We start from the raw sequence: 19,849 nt of genomic DNA, 5'->3' as shown, positions 1-19,849 counted from the left end.
TGCTGGTTTACGCTATGGTTAGGAATAAAATTGTTACATTTTGTTTAAAATAATGACGTATTCACAGTATACAATTACGATAAATTCACAGGTGAGAAGTTGGTACACTTGGCGAAACCCAACCTCGTTCCCACGGCCTCTCTTCCAAGGGAGGCAGAGAAGAGAGACCCTGGAAACGAGGTTGGGTGAAGCCTTGTTATCTTTATTTGGAGACTTGGGACCGGTCGATTTGAAGGGTGATGCCGTCACGTCTTGATTCCAAATGAGGACGACTGGGATTAACAAGTAGGCTAGCCTGCGAGCGCAGACGTATTTCCGGCGGACGGGGGAGAGAAACGACCGCCGGAAATACGTCTGCGTTCGCAGGCTACGGGTAGGCCCGGGGTGGTTCAAAGCACGGTTAGCGCTAACCAGCGTTAAATACCATGGAAACCTATAGGTTTTGCTATCTCTTAACCAACGGTTAGCGCAAACTATACTCCAAGCAACTGGAACTGAAGCAACGATAACGGCGATAGCAACGAGAACGTCATAAATTTGCATAATTAGTGGGCAAAAACAACAGTTTTGCACGCCCTTCACAAAACAAAAACGTGAAATAGCCAAATTTTCTCCCCTACATTAAGCACCGTTCCGACCAGTGTCATTTTTGAGGAACTACCACACCCTTGTCATAATTTTTAAAAAGGTTGCTTAAGGTCCCTATTTATACACTGGAAGTGAAAAGAGGAACCTTTAAAATCTATTAACTTTATTCTTTCTGATTTTGGCCTTATCACACGATACTATACACTTTCTGCATTTTTCCCATAAGGAGGTTTTTAAAATGGGCTTGACAGTCTTGCTAAATACACGGTTCCATCGACCACATAAGGTTCAACATCTGTGTCCCTGGGATCCAGCCGTGGGATAGGACCATTCAAAAGGTCTTGGAACGCCTGAAAAACGATACAGACCAATGTCGGGTGATGAAAAGGGCTGTGTCACAAAATGTAACCAAGGGCGCGTTCGATTGACCCTATTCCGGAATAAGAATACGTGGAATGATGATTAAAACGGTATGTTTGGCGCGTTTCAAGGCAGCAAGGATAATAAAAATATGTTAAAAATATCATTTTAGCAGATACTTGACAATTTTAATGTGAGTCTGCGTAAAAACGAAGGATTTGTAACTTGTATTCCACGTATTCCTATTCCGGAATACGGTCAAGTGTCCGAAAATTTTAGGAAATAAATTCTACATTTCAGAAATTGCTAGCTGAACTTTACCTTCCAGGAAACCATTTGCTCATCCGAACCGTGTAGGTGACCTTTTTGAGTGCCAAAATTTGCAAGAAACATCCCTTCCGATAACTTAAGCGACTACCTTTCCCCGGTTGCGAACCTTTTCGGTAATATTTAAGTAAAGAAATATATAGCTGTTTCCAACGTAGAACTGAAATTCTTAGAACACTTTGACTCTCCCGAACACATATTTCACTGAAGATTATAGTTGGATGTCCCTGAAAAACAACTACTTGCAACATTGAATACAAAAGGATGCAAAATTGACGAAGATTAAAATGGACTGCTATTGCGTTTTTTGGAAACTGTTCAGCCTAAACGTTTTCCAAAGTTTCAATGATTATGCTCGACAGCCATTTTTGTCACAAAGACTTGATTTGTGTTCTTTAAAAGTAATTTCAGGGTTACGATCTTTTTCCAATGAAAGCGTTTGTATCCGAAATAAACAAATTTTAAAAGCGTATGTTTTGATTTTCAAACTTCCCGCGCGCTGCCATTTTGAATAATTGTGACGTGTAATGGTCGCCCTTTTGTTTCAAAACCAAAGCTCTTTGTGTGAAAACAATAAAGCAACCATTACACGTCACATTGATTCAAAATAGCAGCACCCGGGAAATTTGAAAACCGAAACAAGCGATTTTAAAATTTGTCTATTTCGGATACAAACGCTTCCATTGGAAATTGATTGTAAATATTATGTTTAATATTTAAAAGTTAAATTCTTATTCTAGTGGAGGTTCCCTTCAAGGTCATTGCTTTTTAGGAAATTGAGTCAGCGACTGCGGTCGTGAAAATGAATTAAGATAGAATGCTCATAGAAAATCAACAATGGAGCGTTTTCATTCACGTGATCAGCAGCCATATTGGATTACTAAAACAAAAGAAAGTATTTGCAGAAAAATAGAGTTCAATTCCCGGAGGATTAGTTTGGTACACCATCATGGCTGCATTCCTTTGTTTTGGAACACCAACATGGCCGCCGTGACCTCATGTGAAAACGCTCTATAGGACGCACAGTCCCTCACACGGGTCGATCTTGGAGGGTCAGTGCGCACAATAGACAATAGATTAGAGACAAGAAAGCGAGCTACATCGATCTACAGTAACAAACAACATGCAAATCTTATAATATGCAAGGCAGAAAATCTAGTTAATAAACAGATTCCATGTTGCCACGCGTCAGTTCAATAATAGGGAGAACAAGCATGCGCGTTTTTGAGACGCGGACGGCAACTGGATGAGAAAATTTCGCGTGCCAGGACAGTGGTGTCTCTCAGATTTCATACTAACCATCTCTAATGGGGAAAAGATCTTTGCAATGTAAATGTGATTGTGTGAAAACAAGTTAAAAGGGAAAACAGCTCACTTCCGGTTGCCGTCCGCGTCTCAAGAACACGAGGCTATAGCCGAGTGTGTCACTGATGTTCTCAACACATTTTGACGTCATCTGATATATTACTGAACAGACGCGCGACAATATATTGGAATCTACTTGTTTTATATAATAAAGTTAAAAGTTTTTGATGATGGTTTCGGCAATGCGTCTTTTCTCTAATAGATCATGCGTGCATTTAATTGAGTTTATTACATAATAGATTATAAACAATAAGGAAGAGAAGGGTAAATACTGAGCAATTGCCAACAACAAAAGTGCGCGGTGATCGACCGTATGTCGTTGGTACATACCCGGCACGCTGGTTCTTCAAGTTTATTTCCCCAGATATAAATGGCACGCAGTGAGCCGTTGGATCGCATTGCTCTGGCAACTGAACAAAGACCTTCACTCGCTATGTTGTTGCTGCAGATAACTAACCTGCGACAAGCAGAGAAGAAAAAACGTCGCAAAAAGTTAAGAAATGGCACAATATTACAGTGCAACGCGCCTTACCGTGGCCACCCAACAAACTTTCACATTTGACAACTACGAGTAAATTCGTCAACTCAACAACCCATGCCACGGTGTTCAACTTACAACTCTGCGAACTTTGCAAGGAGGCGTAACTGTCAATCAAATTCACACATCCTGATTGGCGGACAATTTGTAAAAAAACTTTGTTAGGTGGCCACGGTAAGACGCGTTGCACTGTAACTGCGTTAATCCACTGTAACGAAAATTATGAACGGTGGGAACGGGATGGCAAAGCCTCGAAGTTCAGAGGGCTGTCGACCCCATAACCCTTGCGTATATCATTGCCCTCGGCCTTGCGGGGGACGTTCAAAGTCAAAATACGGAAAAGAGTGAGCGTATATTACTATAAAATGTACGAAAACAATACCAGTACAGAAACATCCCAACGCTCAAGATGGATTGTACAGCATCTTTTCTCCTCAAACGACAGCAGGTGATAGAAGCACCCCCTTTTTCGTTAAACGTTCTTGATACAAATGTAACTTTCACTTCGTCCTCCTAGCCAGTTATATTGGGCAGAGTTTGAGCTCTTCAGTAATGCCATTTATAAATCTCAGCAGCAAATAAGAAGTTAGAATAAAATAGCTATATTGATATCGGCGCTATACAAGTTTATTATTATCATTATTATCATCACATTCGTATCTTTAGTATTGGACTGGAACTAGGTTGCAATGGAGGCTAAAGCAGGGGAATATCAGTATTGCATTTGAAAAGATTTCCCCGCATTAGCCTCCATTGCAGGCTAGTTCCAGTCCAATACCGAATACGAATGTGGTCTATTCAGGGGGTAAGGGACAAACAAAATGTTATCATGCCTAAGAACAAATCTTGCAACGATAGAGGAATGAACCCATTGCTTAGCACATGCATTTTGCCGTTTTCTGTAAACAACAACATCGCTCACATAGCCTTCTTTAAAATTGAATCGTTCATTGTCTGTCTCTACTCTAAGACTGTTTACTGACTTCGAACCAATCCGGATAAAAGACAGTATTACTTCGAAATTGTTGTACAAAAAGAACGCCATCTCGTGGACGAACGGCTAAAGACTTGTGATAGTGTAAAGTTATAATTTATTTTGAAGTGACGTTTTCTGCTGGCGCTGCCTTTAATCCGACAACGTTCTGGACAGTCGTGGCTTAAACTCGCTTGTTATGGATGATATTGCTCCGACGAAGCAATTTGATAAAAGTGGAAAAAAACTCAAAGAGCAGTACTTACGAAGTAAGGTTTGTATTGTAAGAGGCTAAGGCCTCAGCCAATGCGACAGCTCCATCATCTTCTATTCTATTGTACGCCAGGTTCAACAGTTCAAGTGGTGTATTCCTCTTTAATAAAATCGCTAATTGTTTTGCACCGTCTCTTGTAATATTGTTACTGGGTTTGAAAAGAAAAATAAACGCTGTTACAATGCCTTCCATAGGCCATTTCCGAGTTTGTGTCTGCCTCCTCTTCAAAGTGGGTCTAAGTGCGAAGTTTTTGTGACGGTAACTAGTTCTACTTTACATAGGAATGAAAACTAGTTTTCATAACAAAAACTTCGCACTTAGACTCGCTTTGAAGAGGAGGCTGACATGAACGCGGAACTAGCCTATTAACACCGATTAATTGGCAGGACAAGAAGCTGGCAGGACTAGAAGCCCATAACCCAAAAGTGTCGATCTCTCTCATTTCGCATTAGGGAGCTTAAGCACGCTCGTTTTTGAGACGCGGACGGCAACCGGAAGTGAGTTATTTTCCCTTTTAACTTGCTTTCACACAATCACATTTACATTACTATGTATCTTTTCTCCATTAGAGATCAAAAATCTGGGAGACACCACTGTCCTGGCACGCAAAATTTTCTCTTCCAGTTGCCATCCACGTCTCAAAAACGCGGGTGCTTAAGCTCCCTATTAGCGTATTAAGGCCGCCGCACACTAACCGATGTTTTAGCAGGCGGCGAAAAATCTTGACTTATCGGCTAGTGTGTGGTGAATTCAGACAAGTCTGCGACAAGATCGGGGCTTGTCGGACGATATCTGACAGCGCTAGATCTCAAAATGCCTTGTCCGGCCATGTCGGCTAGTGGACTAAGACAAATTGCCGGGGATCGCGAGAGCCACAACCAATTAGGAAGCGTTATTAGAGTCACGTAAGGAAGCGCTTTTTTCAACGTGGCGCCATATTTGCTTTTCGATGAGTCGGCGCCAAGCATCCACGTGGATAGTTGCGACAAAAAACTGGTTACTATGCGGTAATCTGATGGCCCGACAAAAAATCTGCAGTCCTACGACAAAAAATCGGCTAGTGTGCGGCGGCCTTTAGTTTACTTTATAATAATCGTAATTTGGAATATGGGTCCCGCCAAATTATGACCAGTCAGATTGGGCCTGGTGACGCCTCCAATTGAGCGGGCTGCAACCACGCAGCCGCACGAAGGATTGCTCGTTTAAATGCAAAATCATCGATCGTACTTGGAACACAATACCCCGATATATGTTTTTTTTTTCCCGAAGAAATTTAGCAGTAGCCGTCCTAATGATAGATAATTGACAATTTTCCCTTTCGTAAACAAGCGATGGCATTTGGACGAGACTTCAATGTGTGGCTTCATACCTCAGTTGGTAGACTGCATTGCACCAGAATCGCGGAGGTCACGGGTTCGAATCCCGTTGAAGCTGCTTGAATTTTTCAGGTGTCAGTAAGGAACAATTGCTTAAATTGTTCTATTTATTATATAAGCAACAATGAAATACTAAATCGTTTCACAAAAGGCATCGAAAGGCGCGATTTTCATATGTAACCATAGCAACAGTGATCTTTTCACGTGAAAATAACATGTTATCTTCACGTGTAAAGATATCATGTTTTCGCGCGAAAGCTCACTTGGTATTTCATTGGTGTTTATATAATAACTACATTTCTTTCATTTATTGGTTGCGGTCGCACTTAGAGCCTGTCGTAAAACCAAAACCAAAGTAATTACTTTGGCCAATCAAAAAGGACCGGTTAAAAATAATTATGTGGCTTCCACGTTTTGTTAGCTTTCAGTGTCCTTAAGGCTGTCTTCGGCTTTGTGAGAACCAAAACGGCACGCGTCATGGTTCGCGTGCCATAGGCTACTTCGGAAAATACCATAATACTCTTTGTTTATCCCCCCAAATTTTTAATAAGCATTGTTTTTGTTTTCTCTTGGGAACATTGTAAGTCCCAAGAGAAACTGCAAACAACGCTTATGCAACATTTGGGGGGACAAACAAAGAGTATTATGGTATTTTCCGAAGTAGCCTATTGTCAAGGGTAGAGAAAAATGCAGGCTTTTAGGTTACAAATAATAAAAGAGCTCTCTAAAAATAGAAATTTCTATCGCGTTTTTGCATGCCCAGAGACAACAGACGAGAATCAGCAACTGTTATTATATTAAAATAATTCAAATATTAAAATAGATGCAGTACCGTACCTTCTTACATCTAGATGAGTGAGCATTAGATTGTCAATAAGATTTTCTTTTAATCTCTCTGCACCAAAGTCTCTCATGTCATAGTGTGCCAGATGGATTTCACGTAGTCGTACGTTAACTTTTAACATTTTGGCCATGTGAACTGTGGTCTCCTCCTAAAAAAAACAGAAAAAGGAACACAGTTTATTAATTTCGATGCGCAACAACAAAAAGAAAAGTGACTGAGGTTGTACATTCGGCCAGCAGAGAGCTGTACAAACATGTTAGACTTCGAGTGGACAGGATGCAGCTCTACTTTAACACAACGTGTGGGCTCAGTTCAACGCCCCATCGACAGTGTCAGCTGATGTACGTCAAGTCAACTCCAATTTTTTTTTTAATCTCTCAGATAGTACGCGCGCTGTGATTGGCAGGCTGTATTCTACAGTACGGCCCGCTGTATGGTATGCTAAATTTGAGCGAGTTTTTCATGACGTTTATGTCACGTAAACTTGAAAGCGGTTTCAATCTTGAAAGCAACTATTTCAAAAACCCAAGAAGATTTACTCTATTCGGATTTTGACGCCCAATTCTTGTGGTAGTTAAACCTTCCGCTTGAATTCAACTAGCTTCCTTTCCTGCACGCACTCCTGATTACCGCAGAGCTATAATAAATATCTTACTACCCTCGTTTTCTAGGTCAGTACTGTAAGTTACTGATCCTCGTCTTCTCGTTAATTTATGGCCACCCGGTCCGTAACTAATAGTACGGACCTTGAAAACGAGGTTAGGTGTATATACACGCACTAGTCAAAGAAATACAGTTAAGACAAGCTACAAAGTAGAGAAAAAAGACAGGCTAAGCTACATAATTATACAAATATAATTGATCTGTGCATAGTAACCAATTGAAAGAAGCCGAAGCTTTCGTGTTGGTCACAGTACTGTTTCGATAAATAGAAGACTTGCCCCAGCATTTTTTATCCCAAAAGACTCACTTATGTCCAGGTTTGACCCTAATTAGATGCAAGCCCAATTTTGACATCCAACACAAAGTGTCCCTTTAAGTCTAAGCATTTCCTACCTTTTCAACAATAAGGTAAGGGTAAAGGTTAGCGTTATTTTTAGCTTTGGGTAAATGCAGCAGTTAATCTTCACTTAAAGAGCAGCATTTGGGGGACACTTTGTGACATAAATTGTCTGTATTCTGAGACAGAAGTGATGTTGAAGTTGGCTAGAAGAGCAAGGGGACACTTCGTGACGCTTATTGAAATCTGCGTGCATCTAATTAGGGTCAAACCTGGACATATCCTCAAAAGACTTACGATATTATTCATATACTCAAAAGCAAGGTGTACACACTCTTACATCGACTCTGGCGTCTGGCCAGCACCTACATTGCGCACACGCACACATCGTATGGAGTTTGAGACCTAAGATATGCTCATGAGGTTTAACAAGGCTGAAACAGCTGTCCATAGCATCTACACTATCCCGATGATATGGCTATGCCAAAGTCACCTTGTCCACACATGGCAAAGCTAATCACTTAACTTCGATTGCCTCCTAAGACATTCTCGTCCCCAGAGTCCTCCTTTCTTTTGCACAGCGCCAAGAAAACGGACTCTGGCCACAGCCAAAGAAGGAAGTCTGTGAATCACGAATAACCCTTCGCCTCTTAGGAGTGACACTTGTCAAGAGGTGCAGGGATGGTGCAGTGGTGAGAGCACTCGCCTCCCACCAATGTGGCTCGGATTCAATTCCCAGGCTTTGCGTCCTACGTGGGGTTGAGTTTGTTGAGCTTTTTCTCCGAGTACTCCGGTTTTCCCTTCTCAAAAACCAACATTATTGATTTGATTCGCATTTATTTAATATGTTGATTTCAGTTTACAGTGTCCCTAATTAGCGCTCCAGCGCCAGAAGACTAGACACTTGAATAAAATTCCTTTCCTTTCCTTTACTTTACTTGTTGATTTTACTCTGTTTTAAATTGGTTGTTCACCTTTGGACTGAAACGAACACTTTGTGAAATTCATCCAAATTGAGCATACACAACATTCATTTAAATACCTTTACGAACACAAGTGATTAAAAGTCTCAACTCACCTGACGAGTAAACAGAATTGGTCTGTTCAGATTAATTGATTTTAGTGTGCTGTTATTGTTCAGAACTGTGGCCATAGCAAGTATGCTTTCAATCTCCTACAAAACAGAACATTGACATTGATAATGGCCTTTGCAAATTAATTATAATGCATGTAATGATGATGATGAGACTCGTATTTCTTAAATACTGTTTTTATTATTATTGATAATATTAATAATTTAACGAAAATATCATAAGAAATATACATGAAGCTTCAACTTTTAACAACAAAACGTTATCCTATCCCTTTAAACAAATTTACTGGTATTTTAAAATAATATTACTTTTATGAATGTTACACTGTACTGGTGAAAACATACTATTAAACTAGTTTTAAAAACTTATACACAGTACTTATAGAAAGTTGAAGCGTACAAGCTTTCGGCTCCTTCTCTCGTACGCTTCAACTTTCTATAAGTGCTGTGTATAAGTTTTTAAAACTAGTTAAATAGTAAAATAATATTGTTTAATTCTCTTTGAGCATGTACAGTACATTTATGGCAACTTTGCAACATCAAGCTGAAGGTCATTTCCACTACTATTAAATGGGGACATTAAAGTGGGACTTAGTGGGAAAAGATTTTACTCTGTCTAACGCCAGACGATTGTACTCATCATTTACAGCAGTCATCAGTTACACGCGCCCCTCAACGACTTTCTTTCATATTTCAAAAGTAAAATTTAGGTGGACGTCAATCAAATGTTTCCATGACGATACTCCTGTTCTCTTGGCAGCAGTAATGGAAACATTTGATTGACGTCCATTTAAAATTTTATTTTCGAATATGAAAAATGTTGTTAAGGGGTGCATGTTACTGATGACTGCTGTAAATGTTGAGTAAAATCGTCTGGCGTTAGACAGAGTAAAATCTATTACCGGTTAATTAAGTCCCTTTTCTAGGAGTCAATGGATTAAGATTGGGCACTTCAATCATATAACCACTATGTTTTTTCTTTCAAATGTAGGTCTTGATGTTTCATTAAATTTTTGTTTCCGGTCTTTTTCTGCATTACATACAGTGTACATCTTATTCGATGGTTTAACATATAATACGTGCAGATATTTTGCGAGTTGCGTAGTACGAGCAATGAGCAAAATGTCTATGAGTATTATATGTTAAACCATCGAATAAGAGGTTTATTATTCCGACCACTACAAAAAGGTGTTATTTTGATTCAATTTGAGTGTTTCTAAAAAAAACTGCATCCGTATTTGCTCTGTTCTAAACCGGTCAAACCAGGACACTACAGTGTACTACCGTCTCATAGTTTGAGCGTTCTCTTGACTAAATATGGTAAAAAGGCGTAATAGTGGAATAATAAAAGTACTTATTCATGTTGTGCGGTTCAAAGCAACATGCAAAAATCTTTATTGCCGTATTACATAAGCAAAACACATTTCAAGACATTGGCATCGTAACTTCATATTAATTACCAGATCTGTTTCAGCCAGGTCCAGTTCCTCTAACATGGTGTTTACTTGAAGAGCTCCTGCCAGTTCCAGACCCCCTTTATTCTTGATTTTGTTCCCATTCAACCTCAGCTTGTTCAGGGTTTCGTTTACCTGGTATCAAGAAATGGAGAGAGCGATGATGACGATAAAAGAGGGTGCCTACAGTAACTCACAAAGACAAACTACAATGATACACTCAAGAAAACTGGGAGACACCTGAGTTCGTTTTTTGAATGTAAGTGTTTAAAGACAAAATATAGGGTGTTTTTAGATTACTTCACATAATTTATGAGTGCATCTTGTCAAGCAATTATCATTGGAGTTTCATTTGGTACCATAACATTGCCTTATTGTGAAACAGTGTTGCAGAGTTAATCCTTCAATCAACACATACCCTCCAAATTGTTGAAACTGGTCTGAGTCATGTTAATTAAAGCTCCAGTGAGTAATTGTCTCCCATGGAATTAACCCATTGATGAGTAAAATCGTCTGGCGTTAGACAGAGTAATTAAAAATAATAAGTCTGGCCAGTTAAGGCCAGTTTGGGTGTCAAAAGGGTTAATGGGGATTGGGTAAGTGATTAAAACACATGGTGCTGATTAAGGGGAGCTTATAATTAACCTAGTAAGCAGTTAATCCTGCTGTGCAATAACTCATACAATGTACCTGCAATCCTTTTGCAATTGCCTGGCCACCAGCAGGTCCGATATCATTGTAACTTAACACTAACCACTGTAGGCAGACGGTTTCCTAATAGGACAGTAAGAATGTTATTGGTTCGTCTGTCCGGTCAAATTAGCCCAGTTGCAGGTGGTAGATTGACGCTGTTGTTATTTAAACCATTAAACACAGACCTGTCTCATACGCCATTCTATTATAATGGCATCTACTTGATGTTCCACATGGCGACAACAACACTGCATCTACCAGTTGCGTTATTGCAGGCTACTGTCACATTAGCCATGATGCTCATTGTGTTTATGTTAAAAATAATAATTTATTGTGAAGATTGATTTGTGAATTTCACCCCAATACTTCTGTTTGTGAAACAAGGGTATAGGTCTGTTCAAAGAGATGAATAGTATTTTAGCGATGGTGACTCAAGAATACTTGGAAATAATGAGAGCGCTTGTTGGCAGGAGTGGAACCTTAAATACCTTTTGATTACTTAGTTCAGATGCTTTACCACTTTAGCTAGTGTACAGGAGAGTCATGGCAGCTTATGGGCCCACAGACGGATTCTTCGCGCGTTGCTAAGGAAGTGAAATGACTTCCGGTAACTGACCAGAAAACCCACTCACAAGCAAAAGTCACCACACAAACTGTTGTTTCCATCGAAGGTTTTTCCTCGCCCTTCCTCGCGCTCGTTCTCAGATCAACTGCGCATGCGTAAACAAACTGACTTCCGGTTTGAGAAAAAAGCTAAATTTCTGGCGGTTTTAAATTGAATTAATTTTTTTTTTACATGGCACGTTTCACCCCCAAATACAGAATATAGCTAAGCATTGCTTTTTTTAAATCATCTTTTTTGAAAAAGTTATGGGTATTTCAGGATCATTTATGTCTTTAAAATAAAAAGAAAACCACGCTTGGCTAGAATGCAAAAACGAATATAAATTATCAAACCATTGATTAAATCCCCAAATTGCGTAGCCCGGAGACAAATTTAGAGTTTTCTTTTATTGGTCACGTGACCATGGGCGTGGTATGATGATATTTAGGGTCGTTGGTTAGAAACTGACCAAAATAATGCCAAATTCTCTCAAATTACTTAACCATTTACATCCTTAGCAACGCACCCCAAAAAATACGTCAGTGGGCCCTTAAGGCCATTAACCTAACTATAGGTCAAACAGGTCTGTTGACTGTAATCACTCAATGTATTTGCAACCATATTATCCCTCTAAAACTTAGGTCCAGTATTGCACCTAATTAAAAGCACACAGGTTTTGATAAGCGGCAAGAAGTGTCCCATTAAGTCTAAGCGTCAACTATGTGTAATTCACAGCAATCCAAATGATCCTCACACTTCCAGACCTCTTGTCTATAAGCTGCACTTTAAATATTATACATTCATTTCATTCATCCAGTGAACATAAGCTCTGGTATTATTTTCAAGAAAGTTAGCCGAAAATCTGCAATCATCCAATTAGGTACACAATCCTGAAAATATCTGCCCTCTAATTACCTGAAGAAGCTGACCTAAAATCATGGCACCGTCATCTCCAATAGTATTGTAACCCAGATCCACCCCAATGATAAATGTGTTTGCTCTTAATGTCTGGTACAAGATTGAAGCATCCTTAAGGGGAGAGCAACAAAGATATCTTGTGAGTTAAACCCTACATTTATAAGACAAATTCAGGGCTAACTTTGCCATTAATCCCCTATACCTCATCAGTGAGTCTTCTCCTGTACATTTCATTGCGTTCATTCCTTTTGTTGCCATGCAGATACAATTCAAACTCAATAACTGGCTCCCTGTTGATTGATACAAAATAACTTATACAATAGTTAAGAAATTATAATTTTACTTACAGTACGGACTGACCTAAATTTGATAAATTTGGAATCACTTGGGGTTTCAATAAAATTTAAAGTTGATGGCTGGTTTGAGAAGAGTACAGTCTACCCAACTGTATCAACAAGGGTGTTGAGGCCTGCACTCAACCATTAGTTCGTGTCAGCAGTCTCCTTAATTTGCATACGGGTCTTGCCGTTTTTCGCGCCATTTAAAACAAAGAGAAAATCCTCAGACAACAATTCTCTTGCCTTTCAAGTTAAAGCAGCCTTTTCAACCTTTTGTAAACTGAATTTTGTTTCCTTGAACATTTTCCATTATCCGTCAATACTCGGTAAGGAATGTTGAGGTTCATTTATTATTGTATTTTGTTTTGGTGTTAATTTCATTGATCATTAAAATTTTGTAACTTATTTAACCCATGTAGCTATTGCTCATTTGTAATAAGTATTATTTTCTTTCAGAATAAAACGGAGTCTTATAACGAGAACGGCTGGCTTCATCACATTCGGATCAACTTTTACTGAAACAAATAGGCCCTAATTCGAGTCACCTATTTAAAGGGGCCCCTTTTTCTAGGGGTGTCTGGGGAATGCCAATTTTAAAGAACACCACCCAATGTCTAGCCTCCCTCGCAGATGTTCTTAAGGCTTCATCACACGTTCCTCCCTCACTAACGTCTTCAGAAACGAAAAACCACTTCTGTTCAATGACTGTTTGCCCACAATTTGAAGAAACCAATCAGCATTGACTAATTGTGTTTTGCATAGCCAATCACATGCTGCAAAAGAATGCCATACAAAACATGAGTTTACCCAAAAGTGGAAAACAGGCTTGGATTGGTCCATAATCCACAAACGGAATTGTTTTTTCATTTCAGCAGACGTTAGTGGGGGAGGGACACATGACGAGGCCCTTACAACGTCTGCATGGGAGTGAGCATCAAGCAAAGTTAATGATCACATTTAAGACGACTTCATTTTGTCATTATCAAACTGAATTTAATCTTAAGTTTGCAAGAATCTGCCCTTAATAAATAGATAGATAGATAGATACTTTAGATAGATAGCAGACTAGCATGAAATGCTTGCGAGGCATATTCTAAGACAGAGCGTATAGTCATGCACAGTAAAATTGAATGAGAGATACATGGTCAATACAGGCGCGCTTAAGTTGTTTGAGCAAATAGATATGCTGAGATGCTTTCGCAGTGATATTATCTACATGATGATTCCACTTTAGATCATCTCTTTATTTTAATAGTGTAATGCCTAGTACTTTAGCTGATTTAACAGTTTCAAAGGTGTTACATGTAGTATTGACCTCAAGTGCAGGAATGTCTATGTTTACGTTTCTGTGGAAATTTATATGGAGTTCCTTACACTTAAGTGAGTTCAGGTTGAATTTGTTGGCCTTAGTAACTAGTCTAAGACATGGTCCACTGTGGCTTGTAAATTACTTCAATTTAGGGAAAAAAGTAGTTGACTTCTCTGGGTGAAGTAGACTGTGATTTTCAATGCTGTCAGCACTTTTTGAAACCACAAGGTAAATGACTACTTAGCAGAATACACAAACACAAAACAGCCCTTGGCATTCTTATAACAATATATAGATCTATCCAAGCCTAAAAGCAGAGCTCCCAGGTTATTTGTTAAGCTGGCTTGAGCCTGCGATCTAAGTGAAAACAAGTACCTAGTCAGCAGTCAGCTCCAAAAAAACAGCTGACCTCAATGAGCTCTAAACTTGAGCCCACGATATGGTCACGTGATACAGGTCAGTGGATACCTTGTTTTCACAGGTATTATTGACTATTACGTGGATGTCCAAATTATATCAAACATGTACCCTGTGAACTAGCTGGAGTATTTAATAAATATAATGAATGGCACCATGTTGGGCACAAGTATGTGTTGAAGTATTGATTATTATTATTATTATTATTATTATTATTATTATTATTATTATTATTATTATCATCATCATTATTATTACAAGAATATTATTAATTATTGTGCAACTTGTGTGTATGCGCCCACGAGCAATACTGCTTCCCATGATTACCATGAGAAAAGCATTAACTCACAGGTTCCATGCAATCATGTAATAGAAATCTTCATGTAGCCTCAGTTAATACCACTCAATATGGCTCACGCTCCCTAACATTTACTGGTCCTCGTCTTTGGAACTCCTTGCCTGCAAGTATAACCAGGGTTCTCCTTATCAGGTGGTAACCGGTAAAATTTACCGCTTGTAAGAGCACTTCTTACCACCTGCAAATGCTCAGAAGTCGCTTATCCTTTGCAGAGCGTCCAACGTTAACCAAATGCTTTACCGGTTTGAAAAGGTCCCTTACCTGTTGTGCTGAAAACTAGGGAGGACCCTATATAACTAATTCAAATTCTCTTAGAATATTTCATAAAACCCTTAAGAACTCTATGCTTCATTGTTATTCTAATTAATTATCTACCTTAGCGCATGAAGAAATACATTTTTAGAAAAAAATATATTTTTAATTCTGTCTGTAATAATAATATTGTATTTTATTGTAGGGGTCATCCACTGTTTGGATGATCCCAACTCGATCCCTATTTTGTTATTTATATTACACCTTAGCTGTACTCTCTTTTGTTGCCTATGTAAATTTTACCAATAATTTTTTCATATTATGTGAAACTAAGCTGAGTTCATCTTGTCTTGTCTTCCTATGAGTATCAGGTGGTCTGCTTGGCCGCCCATCTGGCCACCGAAGCTCTGCTATTAACAATCAATCTTTGTGAGAGGGAAAACTAGAGAACTCCGAGAAAATTTTCACGAAGGAAAATAGAGAACAAACTCAACCCCAATGAGGCATGGAGTCTGGGAATTGATCCCAGGCCACATTCACGGTGGAAGGCAAAATTGCTCTTAACTGCAACAACACCAACAGCTATGAAAAAAACGCTCAGACACATACTTTGATTCATGGTGGTCATTTTCTACATGCAAATTGTATCATTAAGTTACTTGCAAAAATTACATTTGCCCAAATTCAAGGCCTCCAGGAACCTAACCCTCTTAAGTTTTGTTTGGTTGTTAAATTGTAACCTACATAAAAGATACTGCACAAGGGAGTGCACAACTTTCTATAGACAGACAAGAGTAATCCTTGAATGACAAGGAAGAGGCTATACATGAATTTTCTGTCAATTATTGCTTTCAAATATGATGAACCATTAACCATTTGAGATTCATTAGACCCAGAATCAACTTAGTGGAACAGCTCACCACTCTCAAGATCAAATCGCAGCAGAAAGAAAGTTTTTAAGCATCCACTTCTTGTCAAGAAAATTGATCTGATAATTGCCTGGGCCCAGCTGTTCAAAAGGCGACTGACACTAAACCACAATAAATACCACCATCACCCAGATGTGGATTTTATCCATCAAAAGTCTTAACCTTGGAAAAGTCCATAATATTATGGAAACCTTTCTTTAATCAGAAAATTAACTGCAATTAAAGTTTTCAGTAATCCGTGCGGATTAGGTGAATCGGGCTAATGTGGGCACTCAGTCTGACAGCTGAGCCTTGAAAACAATTAGCATTTTTTCAAAACTATTTGGGTTTTATTAAGCGTATGTGAAACAATTCCTAATTTCGCTCATCATAATTTGATTAACCTTACATATACTACATATTACATGCATTTTATTACAAGAAAGAAAATCAATCCCCTGGGGAGAACGTGATTAAGAGCCCACGGACAGATTTTTGGAGCGTTGCTAGGGAAGTGACTGACGTCATCATATAGTGAGCTGACCAGAAAACTCACCCACAAGCAAAAATCACCGCACGAAACTGTTGTTTCCATCCAAGATTTTTCCTCGTCCTTTCTCGCGCTCGTTCTCAGATCAATTGCGCATGCGTAAACGAACTGACTTCCAGTTTGAGAAAAAACCTAACTTTCCGTCGGTCTTTAAATTGAATTTATTTTTTTTTATGTGGCACGTTTCACCTCCAAATACAGAATATAGGTAAGCATTGATTTTTTCAAATCATCTTTTTTGAAAATTTTATGGATATTTCAGGATCATTTATCTCTCTAAAATTAACATTTTTCATAATAAAAAGAAAACCATGCTTGGCTGGATGCAAAAAGGAATACAAATTATGAAACCACTGATTAAATACCCAAATTGTGTAGCACGTAGACAAATTTAGAGTTTTCTTTTATTGGTCACGTGACCATGGGCGTGGCTTGATGACGTCATCTTTAGGGTTATTGGTTTACAAAAGTTAGAAACTGACCAAAATAATGCCAAATTCTCTCAAATTAATTAACTATTACATCCTTAGCAACGCACCCCAAAAAATACGTCAGTGGGCCCTTAAAGTCATAAGTAAACAATAATTTTAGTTTTACCTAGCAACACATATCGCAATGAGAAATTCCGCAGGTTTAGTAAAATGTACGTAGCCACAAATCGCAACCACTTGAAACATCAATCTCTTTTGTTTGAGATGGTGGAAATTGATGACATCATTGTACGCTGTTTGGAGCAACTACAGAATACAGGGCCACTTTTAACCATGGGCCAAACGAGCCGGCTCGTTTGGCTCGGTAGTGGGAAAAATTAGGAACATTAAGTGTTGATTTTATATATGAGCGTTAAGTGTGGAGTTGATATATGTAGCGGCTCGTTTGGCTCGTCTGGCTCTCCAGTGCATCTAAGAACGAGGAATAATTTGTATTGCGTTAAGTGTTGGGTTCATATATGTAGCGGCTCGTCTGGCTCGCCAGTGCATCTAAGAACGAGGAATAATTTGTATTGCGTTAAGTGTTGGGTTCATATATGTAGCGGCTCGTTTGGCTCGCCAGTGCATCTAAGAACGAGGAATAATTTGTATTGCGTTAAGTGTTGGGTTCATATATTTAGCGGCTCTTTTGGCTCGTCTGGCTCGGCAGTGGATCAAAGAACGAAGTATAAGTTGTTTTTGTTAAGTGTGGGGTTCATATATGTAGCGGCTCGTTTGGCTCGTCTGGCTCGGCTGTGGATGTAAGAACGAGCAATAAGCTGTTTGGCTTAATTGTTGAGTTATTATATTTAGCGGCTCGTTTGGCTCGGCAGTGGATCAAAGAACTTGGAATAATTGTTATGCGTGCAATTCTCGTGTGATATAATTTGCTGAAATAAGTTCACAAATTCTGTACTATTATCAGTTTAATCAATCGTTAATAATGAAACTGCAGTAACCATAAGGGTAAACGGGATGTCATAATTTCGAGTAAACTTATGATCAATTGTGATCCTAATGCTGAACTAGTATAGTAATTAAAAACGAGATGTAGTTGACCGAACCGCAAAATGAAAAGCTAAAATTTTACGAGAGTTCTTTATAGGCCTAATCACTGCAACGAGCGCTGAAGCTTAATCAGTAAACGAGTGCTTTATTCTTCACAAAATCTCGTGAAAAGTGTAGTTGACCGAACCGCAAAATGAAAGCTAAAATTTTACGAGAGTTCTTAGGCCTAATCACTGCAACGAGCGCTGAGGCTTAATCAGTAAACGAGTGCTTTATTCTTCACATTATCTCGTGAAAAGTGTAGTACGGTAAACACACGATGGGAAAATTACATGGAGTTGAACGCTTTCTACTAAAATTTTACGAGAGTTCTTAGGCCTAATCACTGCAACGAGCGCTGAGGCTTAATCAGTAAAGGAGTGCTTTATTCTTCACATGATCTCGTGAAAAGTGTAGTTGACCGAACCGCAAAATGAAAGCTAAAATTTTACGAGAGTTCTTAGGCCTAATCACTGCAACGAGCGCTGAGGCTTAATCAGTAAACGAGTGCTTTATTCTTCACATTATCTCGTGAAAAGTGTAGTACGGTAAACACACGATGGGAAAATTACATGGAGTTGAACGCTTTCTACTTTCTTCTTTAGATGTTCAAACTTTACAACGACAATTGCATAAGCTTATATTTATCTTGTACGTAGAAAAAATAGAAACACACATCACTGAGATCCACTGCCGAGCAAACGAGCCAGACAATTAACTTCGTCAGCGCAAAGAGCAAAGAGCAAACGAGCCAAACGAGCCGGCTCGTTTGGTGCATGCTTAAAAGTGGCCCTGTATTCTGTAGTTTAGTAGTTAGCTTTCATCAAAGCATTTGCAATCATCTTTTCTTTGTTCGCACTCTTTGTTCTTTGAAGGCATCCTATTCAGACTTAACCAAGGCTTTATGTCTCGAACCTACAATGTATTAGAAACTTAAGCTTAATTCGACTTACAAGAAACTGTCGTCTACTGCAGAATTGAGGAGAGCCAGAATCTCCGGATCCCCTTGCTTCCCTAGGTCAGCACAAGCCTTAAGATAATCTTCCTTCGTCGAACTAGCGTCGCCCATTGTTGGTGTGCAATTTTACAAACGAAGTTGTGTCATTTTACAGCTTGTTGACCGCCATCGCCGGCCATTTTGATCCTGTTGCCCGGGCAATGCCAATGCCTAGCAACAAAAGCCTCAGTTCGTGGCCAAAGGAAAGTTTATATATAAAACGAATATTGATTGGTCAGAATTTCTAGCATTCACTTTAAACCAACCAAATAAGCCCTAAGAAAGAGTGTGTAAATATTTACTGGTTGCTTTGGGCAACAGGCGAAAATTATTTTGTATCCAAGACTTTCGGTGAAGTTTCTGCGAAACATTGCAGGAAGTATTGTCATTATAGGTTTTATAGACCTTGTACCAAATCAAACGCTAAATTCGTCTGGAGGAAAACGCCAACTATGACAATACGCGCCGAAGAAGAAAGAGGAGAAACCAAGCTTCATGCTGCCGTTCGAGTGCACAACGTGAGACTAGTTCGCTCCGCACTGCGTGACAAGGAACTAGATATTGACGCCACTGGGGCTTCTGGCTGGACAGCTTTACATGAAGCCGCGTCCTCTGGCCATCGGGACGTCGTGCTCCTTCTTTTAGAGAGTGGAGCAGATCCCGATATTCAAGACAGCATTCAAAAATGCACCCCAATTCATCTTGCCGCCAAGAATGGCCATTTGGAAGTCGTCAGGAGTCTTGCTCGCGGTGGAGCGCGTCTTGATTTAAGAAACTCCTTAGGAAAAATTCCTCA

General features: G+C 39.2%; 2 protein-coding genes across 2 annotated transcripts in view; one reads left to right on the top strand and one right to left on the bottom strand.

Annotated features, from left to right (window-relative positions):
• Positions 1-733: 733 nt before the first annotated feature.
• Positions 734-19,228, bottom strand: LOC137997646 (leucine-rich repeat-containing protein 34-like). The gene is made up of 10 exons (XM_068843750.1): positions 19,010-19,228; positions 12,610-12,697; positions 12,405-12,518; positions 10,883-10,966; positions 10,199-10,327; positions 8,724-8,819; positions 6,639-6,793; positions 4,418-4,573; positions 2,971-3,097; positions 734-938 (listed from the first exon to the last, which is right to left on the bottom strand). The coding sequence occupies exons 1-10, from the start codon at positions 19,123-19,125 to the stop codon at positions 822-824; spliced, it is 1,182 nt and encodes a 393-aa protein (XP_068699851.1). The 5' UTR covers positions 19,126-19,228; the 3' UTR covers positions 734-821.
• A 126-nt stretch (positions 19,229-19,354) lies between these two features.
• Positions 19,355-19,849, top strand: part of LOC137996099 (uncharacterized) — an 8,988-nt gene continuing 8,493 nt past the window's right edge. The window contains exon 1 of the mRNA XM_068841531.1: positions 19,355-19,849. This exon is cut by the window's right edge and continues 44 nt beyond it. Within this exon, the coding sequence (XP_068697632.1) occupies positions 19,506-19,849 (344 nt within the window). The 5' untranslated portion in view covers positions 19,355-19,505.

The sequence above is a fragment of the Montipora foliosa genome, chromosome 3, assembly GCF_036669935.1.
Source record: "Montipora foliosa isolate CH-2021 chromosome 3, ASM3666993v2, whole genome shotgun sequence".
In the NCBI taxonomy this organism is placed as follows: Eukaryota; Metazoa; Cnidaria; class Anthozoa; order Scleractinia; family Acroporidae; genus Montipora; species Montipora foliosa.
Note: the sequence above shows the minus strand (reverse complement) of the source record. Positions and strands in the feature narration are given on the sequence as shown.